At 43.7% G+C, this 19,244-nt stretch overlaps 1 protein-coding gene across 3 annotated transcripts in view; it reads right to left on the bottom strand.

The window, feature by feature from the left end:
• The window catches only part of KIAA1549, a 111,294-nt gene extending 95,345 nt beyond the window's left edge, over nucleotides 1-15,949 (bottom strand). For 2 of the 3 annotated variants that reach the window (XM_083574184.1, XM_083574185.1), the window contains exon 1: nucleotides 14,752-15,947. In XM_083574184.1, the coding sequence (XP_083430310.1) occupies nucleotides 14,752-15,007 (256 nt within the window). In that variant the 5' untranslated portion in view covers nucleotides 15,008-15,947. Of the gene's footprint in view, nucleotides 1-14,751 lie in introns of all 3 variants that reach the window. The other variant, XM_083574186.1, reaches the window with a different exon arrangement.
• Nucleotides 15,950-19,244: the final 3,295 nt, after the last annotated feature.

The following is a 19,244-nucleotide window of genomic DNA, read 5'->3' as shown; positions in this document are numbered from 1 at the left end:
TCTGCAGTGCAAGAGACGAACAAAAGGGATGACAAGCTGTAGAGACAAATTAACTATCCTCTGGTGGATGGCAACTTCTTTTGTCAGTCCTTGCTTTTTTATGTATAAATACACAGTGGTTGCAGAGATGGGAGCAAGAGCACAATTCTCTAAAAGTCATGGGGACTGAGGGAGAAGCCCTCTGTCTGTCTATCTATCTATCTATCTATCTATCTATCTATCTATCTATCTATCTAATTTACAGACCATGTTCTTCATAAGAAATACAGCAAGGTAGAATCCAACATACAAAATTGACTAGCTTTGGCTACAGCCACACCGTAGATCTGAAAGCACCAGGATGCCACCAATAAACAGTCATGGCTCCCCCAAAAGGATTCTGGGAGCTGTGGTTTGTCAACAGTTGTTAGGCAACCCCTACTTCTCCCTGCTCACCCCCAGCTACAAATCCCAAGAGTTCCCTGAGAAGAGGGATTGATTGTAAATCTGCTTGGACAACTGTAACTATGAGAAAAACAGGGATCTCCTAACAGCACCTCATTCTTTCTCTTCATGAATGCCCCTTTCTCTTTTTTTTGGGGGGGGGTGGGGGTGGGATAGCCATGCTGCAACATTATTCCTACCTCAATGCAAATCTTAACCACGGTTTACATTAATTGGCTGCCAGTTCGTTTCTAGGCCCAATTCAAGCCACTCGCATTGGTGTTTAAAGCCTTAAATGACTTAGGCCCTAAATAGCTGAAAGACCATCTAAAGATCTCCCTGGATGCTGAAAGCAGCGGGGGGGGGGGCGCGCTTCTTGGTAGCTCCACCTCCCTCAGAAGTTTGGGGTGTGGTATGGCCCAAGAGAGGGCCTTATCTGTGGCAGCCCCCAAGTTGTGGAATTCCTTCCCCCCAGAGTTGTGTCCGGCTTCTTAACCTGTAAAACTTTTGGAGGATGTTGAAGACACACCTCTTTACCCTGGCCTTTGGCCCTTGAGATGTGTGTTTTCAGGGCAAACCCTATTCTGGTGACTGTACTCTGGTTTTAAACGGTTTTAACTCTCAATTTTAAATTGTTGCAACCTGCCTTGGGACCTGCTGGTGAAGGGCAACACAACAATAATTTGCAAACCTTTGGAAAAGTATGGCAAGCAATGAGGGGTCGAGAAATACTCTGCTAATCGGGAATAGGCTTCTGTGAGCATCCTCTTCACCAAAACTCCATGTGCCATGGAAATAAAGCCATGAGATAACTGGGCACACTCAATTCACTTCAACTGGGGGTGCAGCTGTGAATGTGCATCTTTTTGCCCCCACCAGGAAAAGCTGTGATTTTTGCTGCAGCACATTTAAGCAAGACTCTCTCTCTGTCCTAAATTTCTAAGATTTCCCCATGGCTCAAAACTTGGCAGCTGTTGCTTTGTTGCATAACTGGAAGGGGAGGGAGGAAAGAGGTGGTGTCCATGCTCCAAAAGATGCCATAATTAAAATATTAATAACCTACCCAGCATTAAAGGCAGAATAATACAGTATTAATACAGCACATTTCATGAGTTGGATTTTCTGGACAGGGAAAGGATGCCTTCCACAATTAATCTATACGAATAGAGTCTGGAATTTGTAAAGATGCTAGATTCCAGAATACGGTGTATATCTTGTGTCCTTTAATCCTTTTCCGTGGCACACAGCAGCCACTAAATTAAGAAGCAATCTCACTCTAGGGATACGCTATATACATAATGTAACAGATACAAACCGTCTTCTTGACAGCTGAGGGGCTCTGTGTGCATATGATACCCGAATCTTGTTGTATACAGTTTATTTTAGACACAGTCCACTGCAACAGAAGACTTAAAGAAATCCTTGATGGATAGTTTGCTTTTACTCAGAAATATTTCACAGCTGGTCCCAAGTCTCTATGCAGCAACATATATGCTCTGAGGCAAAAAGCATTCCCAACATAGTCAGCTGTGTCTGTGAATGATGCCCTCTTGTTTAGAAAAGCCAAAACAGTGCTTTCCTGAAATCACATTAAGGAAAGAACAGTGTAATCTCTCTCTCTCTCTCTGGGCGTTAGTTCTTCAGGCAGCCCAACATGGTTTTCAGAATCTGCCTTCTTTTCCACCCATAGGAATTTTGCAACTCTGACTGATCCTCTTAGAAGCAACTCAAATTGGCTATGTGTGAAGGTGAGGAAGTCACCTGTAAATAGCCTCCTATGAAGGGGCAGGGAAATATCATGTAGCATAGCAAGGGCACACATTTTGCAGGCAGTCAAGCCAGTGTTCAAAATGAGCCAGGCGCCAGGTGCATTTTGCACCAGGCTTTCAACCAGTGAAGATATCTGGGCACCAGAATGGCGCCTGATCTCTCCACCATCTAGAGGCGCATGCCTGGGAATCATTGGTTTTGGAATCATATCCTGCAGAATTCTACCAGTTATGTTTTATCTGCACAATCAGAATGAATTTCTGGAACCAAAATGCTTTTTCTGTGAAGCCTCAGCAGCAACAATCAGTCACCATTAAGAAAAAGATGTTGGAATAGGCCAATGTACTGTCCCTGGATCAAGTGACTTTTCTTCTTAACCTAGGCTCAGAATTGTCATCTGAACTAGCCAGGTATTTTACTGAGAATCAATCACAGGAAATCCATCATCTGAAAAACTTTAGAGCTATATTGCCCCCAAATGGCAACTGGACATTCCATTTTGGCAACGATAAGCTTGGTTTAAGGAGCCATTTGCCCTCTAGCTTACATATCTGAGTTTCTAACACTAAGTCAGACATTCATGTACTAAGCTAATGTCCTAAATTCTCAGGTGTATGGTTCTGCACATGTGCAAGTAAATCCCCACATCTGTATACCATAAAAAAATGTGATGTGGGGATCGGGCTTTAGTCACATGCTGGGGTCCCCTACTATTCCTACTGAACCCCACAAAGAATGAAACATTATTACGGACTAGAATTTTTTAACACGCAAGGTGCACTACAGTCCACCTGCAATTTCAGTGGAAGAAAAAGAGGTTCCAGGGACTTTTTAAAAATATATATATAGCTTGCTGTGTGTTATCGACCTGCATGCAACATGAACCACCACAATTTGAAAACCCAGACTAAAATATAAACCTCCCATGAGCCGCCTTATCAGCAAACAGCCAACTGTCACTTATAAATCTTGTTTTGTCGGCTGGTGCAGCGGTGCTTTTTGTGTCCATGTGCGTCAAGAGAAAAATTATGGGTGTTCTGTTTTAGGCTCTGTGGAGAATGCAAGACAATGCCAGGGGTGATGGGGAAGGATCGCTGGTGTTGTTGAACAGCCCTCTATTTCTTTCCGCTAATGAAAGTGGCCCATAAATATAATGTCTTGTTGAGGTCAGCAACTCCAGACACTCTTGACAGCCAAGTAAACCTAAAAGGAGCAGGTAGGATGAAACACACAAGAGGCCTGGTCATCCTTTAAGGTGACAAACAACATTTTGCAAGTTTGCCCTGGTATCTTGTGCTGAACAAGTCTACTGCTCAGCCATACTGTCTTTTCCTTTCCTTTCCTTATTATTTATTAAATTTGCATACAACCCTTAATCCAAAGATACCAGGGCGGTTCACAGCAGGAAAATACAAACGAGAACACAAAATACATAATAAAACAAAAAACAAATTAATAGCCCCCTCCCACAAATGTATTTAAAAAGCCATACAGGCGGCGACCACGTTAGGCATGTCCAATTGATGTGATGGCTGACGTGCGGGTCCTTTTGGACCCATAAGACAGCAGAACAGGGGCGGGGAATAATGGGGTGTAGGATGCTTATACATGCTCCAGCAGGAACTGGAACCCCTGCGCAAAATGGTCCCCACCTGTACTGCCTACCTTCCTCGCAGTGCAGGGCCCAAGGTGACCCACCGTGTAAATAAAAACAAATGCAGCTTAAAAAACACAATCTTTTAAAAACTGATTAAATAAGTAAGTAAAATTAACAGCACTAAAAATTCTTAAAACCATTTTAAAGTACCAGGGGGACAGAAGAAGAATGTCCACCCTTAGAAGTCGCTGCCACAATAGCCAATCAGTGGCCAAAGGCCTGTTGGAATAAAAAAAAGTACGGTATTTGCCTACCTGCAAAAGGAAAGCAGAAAGAACCTAGCTTCCCATGGAAGAGAATTACACAATTTGGGAGCAGTCACTGGGAAAGCTACTATAAGAATTTAGTCTCTCTTCGGGCAAAAATTACAAATACTATACAATAGTTTGTAGAGAGCACTGCTGCTTTTTACTTAGTAAAGTGTTTTCAAAGCACTGTTTGAAAGGAGCATTTCAGCCATTCAATATTCAGCGAAGTTCTTACTTGGGCAAAGGGTAAAGGAGAAAGGGAAATCTTCACTATAGACTCATGTTGCAAAATCTGATTACCCAGCAGGAAAAAGGAGGTTGGCTTTAAAATCAATACATATTCCTCAAAACTGCGCTTCCAAAGTATACATTTTCTTTTTCTTTCTTTTTTATTGAGTCTATTTCCCACCCATACGCCCAAAGGAGCCCAGGCTGGCAACATGGGTTTCCTCCTTCCAGAGGACGCAGTTTTACTGATGACACCATTTTCTATATCACTTCATAGCACAGCCTAAACCTTTTTCCTTTAAATGGCATGGAATAGACATCACTAATTATATGAATGAACACATGAAGTGAAAATTGAACTTTAAGCTATTATTGCTGTTAGCAAAATTAAAGCTACACAGAGCTGCATATAGATGGGGTTGGTGGGCGTAAAGTAGTAAAATAATCCATCTTTGAAGAAACAGAAAAGAGCAGTTATTATCCCACTTCTAAAAAATGATACATAAATTCACTTGTAACTAGAGATTAATGGGAAATTTAGCCCTGTAGAAAACAATTAAAAACAACAACCACTCTTGGCAATCTGTTATTTCATCATTTGTCCTATACGATTAATAACCTTCCTTTGGGTTAATTTATATATTTAGTAGATCCCATGCTAATGTATCTTTTACATTGTGTTTTTAAGGTTTTTTTTTTAAAAAAAAAAATATCGTTCCCCACTTTGAGAATTCTTGTGAATTGGGGGGGGGGGGGGAAGATGATAAATTTTCCAAGTTAAGTAAATGCATACCAAATGATCCTTGATTCAGGACCAGTGTGAATTTGTTATATGTTATAACTTGTAAACTGAAGGTATACAAAAATCACTGTGGGTTTCCCCCCCCCCCCAAATATAAAAACTTGAACTAAATCAGTTTTAAAAAATAAAAGAAAGAAACATAGATCTTGGTTCTTTGAAGAATCCTTAAACATTATCTGGTTTTAAATGATATCTGAATACAACAACTAAATATCAAAGTCTATATTCACAATCTATTTAAACTGAATCCAAGACTATCGCACACTGAGTGGTGTTCAACTAGATTTTACTCAGAGTAGACTCATTTGCATTAATATACGTGACTAAATTAGGTTCATCGAGTTCAACAATGGGTTTATTCTGAGTAAAACATACAGTGGTGCCCCGCAAGACGAATGCCTCGCAAGACGGAAAACTCGCTAGACAAAAGGGTTTTCCGTTTTTTGAGCTGCTTCGCAAGACGAATTTCCCTATGGGCTTGCTTCGCAAGACGAAAATGTCTTGCAAGTTTGTTTCCTTTTTCTTAACACCGTTAATACAGTTGCGACTTGACTTCGAGGAGCAACTCATAGAACGCAGTGTACATAGTAGCCTTTTTTGAGGTTTTTAAAGACTTTGGTGATTTTTGAAGCTTTTCCAAAACTTCTTTTGCAGCCATTTGGTAAGTTAAGCTTTTAAAACTTTTTTTGGGGGGGTTGGATTTTGGGTTGGGGTGTTTGGAATTCAAGGACTTGGTGTTGGGGAGGGGTTTGCAAGAATCTGGAAGCTTGTGTGTGTGTTTTTCTGCATTTTTATGGTTTTCTGTGACCATTGGGGCACTCTGCTTTTTTTAAAAAAATATCTGGATTTGAATTTCTGTGTGCTGGGTGGGTGGGGGAACAGTTGGGGAGGGGTTTGCAAGAATCTGGAAGCTTGTGGGGTTTTTCCTGCATTTTTATGATTTTCTGTGACAATTGGGGCACTCTGCTGTTTTTTTAAAAAAAATTCTGGGTTTGAATGTTGAAATGCTCTTTACAGTATGTGTTACTTTAAAGAGCACTTAATAAACTCTTGTACCAAATTTGTCTTTGTTTGGACTTTTTTTGACCATAGGAACGCATTAATTGATTTTCAATGCATTCCTATGGGATTTCATGCTTCGCAAGACGAAAAATTCGCTAGACGAAAAAATTCGCGGAACGAATTAATTTCGTCTTGCGAGGCACCACTGTAATTTATCCATTGCCATTACACATGAATCAAGCCTAACTATGGTTTTGCCATTCATGCCTGCCATTCAGGCTTGAGGGAAACACTAATTCCCTACCAAAAAACCCTCATTTGATCAAATCGTTGTTTGCTGTTACATCCAAATCCTGCAAACAATGGCTTGTCTGAAACGGAACTGGAACCTGCAATTGGAATGGATTTCCAGTTCCAGGATGAAGAGTAACTATGCACAGTTGAGATGTAACAGCAAACTGTGGTTAGACCAAACCAGCGAGTTAAGAAATTGGGACTGTAGGAAGGAAGCACATGTCTGTGATTACTATTAGTATTACTATTAATATTACTATCTTGGCTGAGAGTCCTGGAAGACCTGCTCCCTGCCTTGCATGCCTTTTCCCACCTAGCCTGGGAGAGTGGTGCCTTGACTGACTCCAGCTACAAGAGGTGGACAGACTATTGCGCTGGGATATTGTTTGTGGAGGGGGGCATTGTTGGGGGTTGTTTTTGCTATTATTGATTTTAGGTTTTTTGTATCTTTCTTTTAGATCTTATGATTTTTGTGGAAATTTGGTTGTATATTTTTAACGACTACTTTAGTTATGTTGGAACTGTGCATTTTTTCATGTTGTGAGCCACCATGAGCATGGTTTGAACTATGGAAAGGTGGCATACAAATAAAATTATACATTATTATGCATTATGTATTATTATGCATTACACCATCAGCAGGTTTCAGGGTGTGTAACACGCATTTCAGATTCGGTACTAAAAACAGTTAAAACAAATTTACAGTCATGGAAATAGGTTGAATCCTGGAAACACACATCTCAGGTGTAAAACACCAGGCTAAAGAGTTGCATCTTCAGCATCTGCTGAGAACTACATAGTGAGGGTATTGAATACATCTTTGTGGGAAAGGAATTCCACAACTTAGGGGCTGACACAGAGAATGTCGTCTCCTGGGCTGCCACTCTTGACCACCTCTGAACTTCTGAGGGCAGCAGAACTACCAAGAAGGCCCATTCTGATCCCAACACCAAAGATGAACTGTAGGGAAGAAGATATTTGGGACCTAAGTCATTTAGGGCTTTAAAAACTAGCAAGAGCATCTTGAATTCAGCCCAGAAATGCAGCTGTTTTAGAACAGGGTTATATGAATTAAAATCATGGTCTTATGCTAAAGGTCCTATAGTCTGCGAGTTAATGCTTGCTTTTATATGTAAAGTAAACAAACTAGAGACAAAAAACCCCTCAATTTTTAAATCAAATGTTATTGGGATTACTATGAATATAGAATGTCAACCCAACAGTACAGGTGTTTAATTTCTGTATCATGGTGTGACACTAAACCATAAATACAAGTAAAAGCCCTACTAGGTATACTTTCATTCTAGTAGCAATCAATTAGTTTACATGCCTATTCAGAAAAAAAAAAAAGTTTTACAAATCTGGAAACTTAATCACTAACTGGTATAAGCTGACCATTTTATTCTATATAACATAATAATTATTCTAGGATTGGTAGATATGAGGTAACTCTTGAGATAGCTGAAAGGATGATTCAATCTAATATAAAAGCAGTTAGTTTTGCTAATCGTAACACAGTACAGCATTTTAAAGTAGAATACGACTTTGTTACTGGTTAAATGAGGCAATGAAATAAGCAAGTAGCTTATATAGAAATTGCCAGCTTCATCAATGTGATAAGCAATGAAGCAGCTCAGGCAAAATACCTTAAACATGTTTTGGAAACAAGGCATGAAATATAACAATGTCATAACAGGAATGAATACAAGACAAGACAGCTTTTTAAATGGCATCATGCTAAACAGGAAAGTACGACGATGAGCTTTTCCTCACTGCCAGATTTATAATTACACAGCAGAAGAAACAAATCTCACCAGCATGTTAAAATAAAATAAAAAAGACCAAGCAAAAACATAAAAGTCATGAAAGTCAAGAATCGTCCTCAGTGGACAAAAACAACACAGCACTGCTAATGTACTAAAAATACTTATTTCTGTGAACTGATGTTTTTTCTCCTGAACAACCTTGAGAACATCCCAAATATACAGATAAATCACAAGTCTGGATAAACAGGAGTCCATTTGCAATGTGGAAATAGTAGAGGACCACAAAGAAGACAGTATATCCTTGGCTTCAAGATTTCAGTCTTAACTGGGAAGAGCAAGCAAGCCAGAAAAAGTTACCAGAGTGGAATATATGGAGGCAGGGCCTAGGCAGAGATGACCTATCTAGTTATTTTTAGTTGTGAAACCAACCTAATGAGTAATAATTTGGGGTCCCAATATTTAAACTTTTCTTCGCTTTAGGTTAACAGAAAATAAAAATATTTGGAAAATTAGCATACACTCATGCACCCCATTAAAGAGACTACAGCAGGCTCCCAAGTATCTCAGATTTCTTGCTGCATGTTCATTTGGATTGCCTCTTGGCCAGGGTACTTAAAGATGAATTACTATCCAGAAGGAGCTGCAATTGTACATAACACACTGGGTGCCTCATATCTTCCTGCCTACTATCTTCTTGAGTTAGACTACCATCCTAAAGTTACAGTAGAAGAAGAAGAAGAAGAGGAGTTTGGATTTGATATCTCGCTATATCACTCCCCTTCAGGAGCCTCAAAGCAGCTAACATTCTCCTTTCCCTTCCTCCCCCACAACAAACACTCTGTGAGGTGAGTGGGGCTGAGAGACTTCAGAGAAGTGTGACTAGCCCAAGGTCACCCAGCAGCTGCATGTGGAGGAGCGGGGAAGCGAACCCGGTTCACCAGATTACGAGTCTATCGCTCTTAACCACTACACCACAACATCTGCACACACTGGGCTGTATCTAACACTGCTGCTCAGTATGGACCCATTAAAATTAATAGCTATGACAATCTTATGTTCCTTACTTTTTTCTTCCTCCTTTTTTCTTTTGTATCATCATCAATATTCATCCAATACATCAAAGAAGTTTTATAGAGCTTTTGGATAAAGGCTCTTACCATTATCTCTCAAATCATAGAGCAATCAGTAACACCAGATCCATTCTTGGCCTTGCTTTCGACAGAAAGCAATGCAGACACCAGGGTATCTCCAAACACCCTGGTCTTTCTATTACTAGTTGTGGCAAGAATATCAATAGCCAGTCAATGGAAATCTTGCTCACCTTCCTCAATTGGTTATTGGTTTGGTAAGGACTGGGATATAGCTCTCTCTAAGCATACTACATTAACACAGAAAAGCAACTAGGGGAGAATCTAAATCAATCATTTTTACGTCATGTAGATATGTTTGTCGGTCAGTTGGTTTACGGTATAAGGTGGTGTCTATACGCCCATCCTGTATTTTTATAGTAGTGTCCAAAAAATGTATTTCTTGCATAGATTGGTTCATTGTTAATCTATGCAAGAAATACATTTTTTTTGACACTACTATAAAAATACAGGATGGGCGTATAGACACCACCTTATACCGTAAACCAACTGACCGACAAACATATCCACATGCTTCTAGCTACCATCCCAAACAATCCATTGTATATAGCCAGGCCCTACATTACAGCTGCATTTGTTCCAACTCTACAGACAGAGAATCTCACCTAAGAGATCTACAGCAAACCTTTTTAGAACTAAAATATCCGCCTGATGAAGTTAGACAACAGATCAACAGAGCCAGACTGATACCCAGAGAGAACTTGCTGCAAGACAGACCCAAAAAAGAAAATAACAGAACACCACTAGTAATCACATACAGCTCCCAAGTTAAAACAGTTCAGCGCATCACCAGAGATCTACAACCTCTCCTAGACAATGACAGTTCTCTTTCTCAAGCTCTGGGAGAAAGACCTTTCATTGCCTACAGACAGCCACCAAATCTTAAGCAACTCCTCATCCACAATAATACAACAACCAGAGTTAACATGAACATTGGTACCAGAGCCTACAATAAACCCAGCTGCCAACTTTGCTGCCACATACACCCAGACAACACCATTACTGGCCCCAACAACATCAAGTATACCATCTCAGGACTATTTAATTGCTCATCTTTTAACATTGTGTATGCCATCAAATGCTAACAGTGCCCTTCAGCTCTCTATATTGGACAAACAGGCCAAACCCTATGCCAAAGGCTAAATGAACATAAATCTGACATAAGGAATCACAAGACAGAGAAGCCAGTAGGAGAACACTTCAATCTCCCAGGACATTCTATACAAGATCTCAAAGTAGCTGTCTTATGACAAAAGAATTTCAGAAATAAGACTGGAAAGAGAAGTTGCTAAATTGCAACTTATTACCAAACTTAAAACCAGGAAGAGACCTGGTCTGAATAGAGACATTGGATTCTTATCTCATTATACATGATAAAGCTATTTTTAGCCATCTCACCCCTTGCTTTTTCCTGTAAGACCAATTGCAGTCGCAACAGTCGTCAACAGGTTTACCACACCTATCAGCCAATCACCCATTCCCACCACCCTTCTGGGTAGTACCCCTCCCCACCCTCTCACTATATACCGTGTAAGGGTCTGGTGACTTCTGTTTCAGTGTATCTGAAGAAGTGTGCATGCACACGAACGCTCATACCAATAACAAACCTAGTTGGTCTCTAAGGTGCTACTGGAAGGAATTTTTTCATTAGTATATTAGTTAGTTTAACCATCTATACAATTCCCCTTTATTTCACAGTCTTCAACAGTTGGGAGTTCTTGTTTTCTTCATATCAACGCTCAAGCAGCTACTAAGAGATGCACCACCAGTTCTCATGCTCCTTTAATTTTAATGGGTCTACTCAGAGGATAACTTAGAGGGATACAACCCACTGCTTTCGTGGAGGTAGGGGTAATCATATCAGCTTCCCACGTGCATCCAGCCTTGCTGCCCACAAATCACCAGCTCTCTAGCTCCACTGTTCCCACACCTGTCTTCACTGCAGACAGGAGAGACAGCACAAGCACAGGGAACAGACTTTGCACAGCAGCAGGAACACTGTCGGTGGAGAAGTAAATTTTGATATATCAAGAAGAAAGGAGACAGGCGTTCTGGTAAAGGAGACTAAAAGAGAATCAGGAAGAATAGACGGAGCTGACAAAGGAAGCTGGAACTTCTTGGATGCATAGGAGAAGAGGGATGGCTTGCAAAAGCAATGCATGGCAAACTCTGAAAGACATAAATTACCTAACAAGTCTTAAAAAAGGAGCACCACCCATCTTTTCTATGCAAGAAATAAGAACTATTTCCACCTTATGCAACAGTAATATGTATGCAATTGTTAACACACATTAAAATTAAAAATATATTTTTAAATATTGCCATACTCTCCGATTGCATTTGGCCTCGAGACTGTCTTTCAAAAAGGTTTGGATACATTTCCATTCTCTCTAGAAATGGTACAGCCCAAATCCCTACAACCATCAAAGCTAGAAGAGAAGCCCAAGACCCATTATCTTTGCTGAGCCTTCTCCCTCCCCAATAGCTCCAACCCATCCCAATTTTCCCCAGCCTAGTGCCTAGAGCTACCACCCCCAACCTGGTGACCTCCAGATGCTTTGGACTACAATGTCCATCAAACGCAACCAGCATGGCCAACAGTCAGGGTGATGAGAGCTGGGGTCAAACCACAAGGTAGCCCCCCATGTTCCCTCATCCCTGGCCTGGAAAAACACGTGAGGAGGTCAATTGTCTTCAGCATACAAACTTCAGGAATTAAATATCAGAAAACAACCTGCTGAAGAGGGGTGATCCTCAGCTTTCCTCCTCCTTATACAAGGCATTCAACGGAATACATCCTTGTTCGCTCAAGCATTGGCAAGCTCTTGCATCACCAGCTCACTTGCTTTTGGTTATCTGCTCTTGGCCTGTATGGTGTGTGTATTTCTTATATAACTTTATTATGTTTCATTGTTTAAAATTATCGTTCACTGTGAAGAGGACAACTGCACCTCTTAGGAAAGAGAGGCAAAACCTAAAACAAGGGGCCTTTGCTCCTTCAGATGTTGTTGGACTGCAACCTCCATCATCGCTGACACAGGTTGTACTGGTCGAGGCAGACAGAAACCAACAAAATCTGGGAGTGCTAATGGTTCCTCATCCCTGGCTTACGATCAACCGTACAGAAGGCCTGATCTCATATACCTACCAAGTTCTATTAGTGGTAGCATACAGTGCACAGTTCCCTTTTAAAATATTAAATGGCAGAGTATACAATTAAGAGGTCCTTCAGATACCCTAAGCCCGAGCTGCTTAGGTCAAAACCTAAGGGTCGAAAATTGCATTTTGAATTGCGCTCAGAGATAAACAGTATAGCAAGCTGAAGGGACTCAACACTTTCCAAGAATAAGAGTACAGATAGATTATCTACAATTCAGAGGTCAGAGTTTCCTTTGCTGAGAAATTCTTATGCTTTGCTTGTCTCTAAGGGAAGTTTTTAACACTGACATTATGTTTTAAAGACCAAGAAACCAAAATTACGTTTTAAAAACCTCATTATGACTTTGGAGAGGCTACTTCATTTTTAAAAAAAAATCACAGGGCTTTTCACCGTATCATCTGGCTGGACAACGTTAGCAACAAGAGCCGTGCCACAATCATGAATATGCCCATTGTCATACTTTCCAGTTGATGTTAATGAAATAGGAAAAGTCAGTTGTGTCCTCCTAATGAACAGTATATTTCCAATGACACCTTTGATGTTGAACATCTCACTTGTGTGCTTGAAAACCATTAACTCCAATATATCCATACACGGTTGTATCTTTTATTTAGTCCACATGCTAAATCTGTCAAAATTACCTCTGATTTTCACCTTGTGTTTGACCCAGTTCAATGGCCAGTAAGATTAATGGAATGGTCCCTTCCCTTACTGTCATTCTTTTGGTTAGCTTCCATGGATAAAATGCAAATACTAAGGAAGTAACAGCACAATTCTAACTACATCCATTCAGAAGTACCGGTAAATCATATTCAATTCAGTGAGGCTTACTCCCCAGTAACTGAAGTTAGGGCTGCAGCCTAAGACAGGAAAAGATGACCAAAATGAAAAATATTGAATACTGCTTGGCTATTAATAAGAAATTAAGCTTTTGTCAATGGTAAAATTATTCTTTCCAGTTATTTCTCTGGATGGCTGCTGAAAAAAAGATTTATGATGTACTATTTTATTAATATCTTTGATAAAAAAGAGAAAGAGATAAACTTGATTTCAACAAAAGCATACACTAGCAGGTGGTGACTGCTCTCTCAACTATGTTTTGTGAACTTTAGGATAACATTTTCCTTTTCTTAGAAAGAGAGCAAATAGAAGAAAGGGGGGTTCTTCTACAAGTGGATGTCTGCATACGGAAACCATTTGCTGCAATTTAGCAACTGCATTATAATTCTGTATATTTTTCTATTATCAGATGAAAACAGTCTCTGCAATTTTAAAGTACTGAAAAAATACTAACAAAGCACAATAGTTATTGTTTCAATTGAAAAACCAGACCCATTACGTGGTGTTTATTTTTTCTGAAGTGAGCAGTGTTTAGTCTTACAAAGTTGTATACTGGATTACCTTCCTCATTTCCAAACTCTGAGGTTCCACACTGAGCTCCCAGTGAATATATCTGGAATCCTAGAAATGCTACTACAAGCTAATACTAAAGCCTTCAAAAGTGCCAAAGCATTCATTAAAAAAAAATACTCCACCATTCCCCAGAAATAAGCAAATCTCAAATGGGCTTCAGCTGTACATCAGCTTTCAGATGACGTCATAGAGGACTGGATACCCAATTTCCAAACCCATTGCAAGTTACAGTGGAGCACAATTCTTATATTTTAATTCAATTCCAATAGACCCATCTGCTACCTTTTTATTTATTTTTTTTGCTGGGGGGGGTGTTCAGTTATGTAACCCTAAAAAAAATGAGTTTCTTATTAGGAGTGTCTTTCATTAAATAAAATAAAAGATTGCTCTGGCTTACTTGTATATGCTCAATGATAAAAACATCCAGAAAAATATCTCTGTGCACAGAATGTGCCCCAAATGACACAGTCCCTTTTTATGTGGTGCATAAAGCACATGCACAGCACAAGAAAAGAAGCTGTTCAGGTTTCATTGTCTTCACATCTTTTAACATTACACTGGCTATTCCCCAAAACACCACTAAAGTGGAGTGGAGGGGCACTTTTATTGAAGGGGGAAAAACACAATTACAACTAAAAGAAGAGACAGAGAGGGTTGATGCTAAAAAAGTGGCCAACTGCAAGATATCCTGGCAACGCAAAACAGGAGAATTTGCAAGAGGTTGCCAGAGGGAAGCTTATCTTGGCCTCCAGGGTCCCAACAAAAGAAGCCTGAGAGTAGCACCTAGACGCCAGGTAGCATCCTCCCAGGGCTGAAGCCAGCCTCCCCACATCCCCTTACCTGCTACCGGGGAAGCCAGAGAGGCCGGCAGAGACAGCAGCAGAGGCAGCAGAACCGGGAGACCCGTCGGAAGCACCAGGCGGCGGGCAACGCACCAAGGTGGACCCGGGCAAGAGAGCAGCAGCGTGACCAAGGCAACCATGAAGCATGTCATCCCATCCATGGCAAAGCCAAGCATCAAGTCATCATCTCGGGCCCCCCGCGCACCCCCCAGAAGAAAGAGCCGGGAGGCCTCCCCGCTTCCTCCTTGGAGCATCCAACACCGGCAGGCAGGCGGGCGGGCGTCAGAGGCATGGGGAGGGGGTTACAGTCAGGCGCCCCCCTCCCCGGCTCTCCAAGCCGAGTCAGAACCACCACCACCACCCAAATATTGTTGTGAAAGAAGAGGGGTCGGAGCAGAGGGGAGAAGCAGGTGGAGGGGGGAGAGATGGAGGGAGGCTCCGAAGAACAAGTGGGGGGAGGCAGGAGAGAGAATCAAAGTGAGAGCCTGAACTATGGAGCGGGAGGAGGAGGAGGAGGAGGAGAAAAGGGGAAAGGGAGCCGAAACGGAGGGGTCGGAGTGAAAGGAGAGGCGATCCTCTTAATGAGAGGGGAAAGTGGATCGGAGTATCCCGTTGCCGGGAGATGCGGGGGGAGGGTGGGAGCGGGAAGGCGTGGGAGGATGGAGCCGGAGCAATTGCAAGAGATGGAGAGGAGGGGGGGAGCCTGCGCTGAAACGGGGAGGGGGGGATGCAAGGCTGGGGGAGAGAAAGAGTGGGGGGGGGGAGAGGGAGGTCTTGCACTGGGGTGGGGAAGAAAGGGAGGTGCACACAATTGCAAAGGGGGGGATCTAGAGAAAGGTCACATGAGAGGTGGGGGGGGGGAGAGCTGTGCGTAAAGGGAAGGCGAGAGCAGGGCGCCGAAAAGGGTTGCCAAGGAAGGGTCTGTAATGCCAGGAGGGGAGCAAGCGGAGGAGGAAGCGGCGGCGAGTGGGTCTGCGGCGGCTGGGCCGCGGCTCTCGTCTTCTTCCACAAGCCGGAGGGAGCGGGAGCAGGCAGGCTGGCCGGCTGGCGGGGCGCTGCTGCCGTTTGCTGCTTGGCCTTTCCCGGCTCTTCACGTGGGAAGGCGGCGCTGGCTGAGGGGGGGAGGCTTCGGCGGCGCTGTTGCTAACGGGGAACCTCCCTCCTCTTCTCCTCCCGGCTGCTCCCTCCTCCTCCTCCTCCTCCTCCTCCCCGGCCCCTCCTCCGAGAAGGAGCCCGGCCTCCGGCTTCCCGGCGGCGCTCCCGGGCGGGAGGGAAGAGCGCGGCCGGCGGGCGAGCGAGTGAGGGGAAGGAAAGAGAGAGCGCAAAAGAGCTCGGAGACTGGAGAGGGCAACACCTGCGCGCGAGCGAGCGAGCGTGTCTGTATGTACGCGCGGGCGGAGAGGTGGCGCCCAGCTTGGAAGGCGCGCGCGCGCGGCGCAACCAACTCCTTGGCCGGGCAGTGCAGGGCGAGCGAGAGCGCGCCGGGAAGGAGGCGGAGTAGAGGAGACGTTTTCATTAACAACCCCCCCCACCCGTCCGCCTCACAACTTGGGGGGGGGGAGTGGGGAAGGCGGGCTCCTAAAGGGGGGGCGCGTCGTGATGTCACCCGCTCCGGCTCCGCCTCTCCTTCCTTCCCTTCTTCCCCGCTGCGGTTCCGTGCGCTGCGCCAAGCGGACGCGGGGCACGGGAAGGAGTCGGGAGCGCGCCGCGTGGGGAACTGGGGGTTGGGGGGCGCCCTTCAGCTGCACGCAAGGGAAAGCGGGAACCTCCTCCTTGCGGGGCGACGGTATTCTCCGATTCCCCCCCCCCCCGCGCGCCCCGATGGCGGCATCCCCGGCATCGTCCCCTTTCCCGCCCAGCACGAGAACAAAAGGCCTCCGAGGTCCTCTTCGTATGCCGGCAACGCCGGCGCGGGAACCGAGAGGCATCTTTGCGGCGCTGAGTTGTTCCTCTGCCGGGCCAGCCTCCCCAGCCGAAGTCGATTTCTCTTCCCCGTCTTCTGCCGCCGTGCCACACATACATCACAGCGAGGAGGAAACGGAGCATTGTGCCGGCATTCGTCCCTTCAGATACATGTCGCCCTCGATAAAATAGAGGAAATTGTAAAGTGGCTCTGTAAAAGATCACATTTCTAGCCTGTCTGCTAACAGGAAAAGCTGAACGTAGCATCGGAATGCATGGCTTTGTAGGCTCCTTACCAGCCATGTTCTACATGAAGCTGTATGCTCTTCTCACTAAAGAAATAGGCATGGTCCAATCCTGCTGCTGTGTGCAGAGAATTGTTGCATTGGCACCTCTTTAACAAGTGGCATAGGCAGTGGGAGCTGGCACATTAGGGCAAATGGGGCACTGCCCCACTGACTCAGCCAGCCCCCATCTGCCTGCCTTCATATACAGTGGTACCTCGGGTTACAGACACTTCAGGTTACAGACTCCGCTAACTCAGAAGTAGTACCTTGGGTTAAGAACTTTGCTTCAGGATGAGAACAAATTGTGCTCCAGCGGCACAGCAGGAGGAGGAGGCCCCATTAGCTAAAGTGCTGTTTCATGTTAAGAACGGACCTCCGGAACGAATTAAGTACTTAACCTGAGGTACCACTGTATACTACATGTCCAGGGGTTATTGGCCATTCGCTTCCTTTTCCTTGGTCTCAGTTTTGCCCTCTTAGAAATCAGCAGGGAAGAGGATGGGGACAGAACTGTCTTTCATTGGCTCTGGCTCCCTCTACTGTTGGTCTCCATTCCTTCTGCCCTACCAGCCCTTGGGTACCAGCCACCATTGCATAAAGCATCAAATTGCCAAGCAGCCTCCTCCATGAGAGGTCCGGAGGGTGGCAACACGAGAATGGGCCTTTTCTGCAGTGGCTCCCCATTTGTGGAATGCTCTCCCCAGGAAGGTTCAGCTGACGCCTTCATGATAGACCTTTAGGCACCAGGCGTAAACATTCCTCTTGTAGCAGGAAACCCCCCCCCCCATCATTCAGTTTGTACAAACTTCACACAAACTCACACTCACACACTACATACGCTACGCTTCTGTTATAAATTCATAGAAAATCAACCATACATCGGATTTGCACTGTTCCACTTTTATTTTACTCCATGAAGGAAGGACTACAAAATGGGGAAGGTTTGATACAGGCCAGCCATAATCCCTTCACCATCCCAGCACATCCACAGGAGCCCTGCCCAGTTGCTATGCCAACCCTGATGGTCCTAGACAGAAGACAATCAAGATCACAAAGAACTTGCATATGGGAGTGGATTCAGCATGGACTGAAACAAAGGACAATGATCAGATCTTCCCTCTGGGGGCAGGAAACTGCCGACTCCCCTTTGTCTCCTGGAAGTGACTCGTGGGGAGGGGGAGAGAAGGGAATCAGCCAGGTGACAGGACACTCAGGTTACCACCACAACTCCTCCCTCAACCCCTCCTTTCTGTAATGTATGCATGATGTTTCTGGGGGTGGGCTTGACCTACAGGGTGGGAATTTCAAAAGTTTTTATAAGGTCTTGCACACCATCTTTCTGGGTCTTTCCTCTCACCTGCAAGTGAGGGGAGCACCCTGTCGCGACAGTCTTTCTTCAATAAAGACCAAGCCTACAGGCTGCTGATTTGCTTCAATTTACTCTGGTTGGTGTCTTTACCTTTTGTCCAAGGGAGCCCTCGGATTTTTCCGGTAACACTCTACAACCTGGCCTCAAGATGATTGACATCCAATGCTCTTCTAAATGTATTGTGAGAGGGAGGATTATTGGTTTGTTGTTGTTATTTTTACTAAGTATTTTGTGGTTTTTATATTGGAATTTTATGTTGTGAACTGCCCTGAGGGCGGTATACAAATATATCAATTAAATAATAATAATAATAATCCTGTGATCAGATTTTTCCTATCACCCTCTCTTTCTCCTCTTGTCTTACGATTCAGTGGCAAGTAGATATTTGTGAGAAGGAGGCATGACAAAGTTGTTTCAGTGTGTTAAGTTGCTGCTGAGTGACATTTGGTGTCCACACATTCTCTGACTGCACTTGGCGGTTTTCTTGCAGAATTGCATCAGCAAAGGGAGGGCCCTGCCACCATGGATGCGATTGTACCTGTTCTAAAAGGGTTATCAAATGTGATAATAGCCAAAAACAACTGCTGTCAGTCCCTGCTTTACGGAACGCCGTACATCAGAAACCTCTAAACCAATCCCTGCTGTCATCTCAAATCTATCAACATGCACAGCAACTGGTTCATTTCACATTATGGAAAAGGCCAAAGATTTCTAGATTTAACTATGGGGCGGGGGTGGTGGTGGTCAAGAATGAATGTGAATATGCAGAGGAGAGCAACAAGCGATTCTCACCATTTAATTGGCATTTGAGCAAATAATTTCGCACGCTTTCCTAAACAGTGACAGTATGTCAGCTGGTTCCGGATAGGTTGGAGGCCTGCCATGGTTTGAAAACAAAATAGAAACAGAAAGAATAAATACATAACTGAATTT

Source organism: Podarcis filfolensis (genome assembly GCF_964270895.1).
Source record: "Podarcis filfolensis genome assembly, chromosome: 10".
NCBI classification, from domain to species: domain Eukaryota; kingdom Metazoa; phylum Chordata; class Lepidosauria; order Squamata; family Lacertidae; genus Podarcis; species Podarcis filfolensis.
Note: the sequence above shows the minus strand (reverse complement) of the source record. Positions and strands in the feature narration are given on the sequence as shown.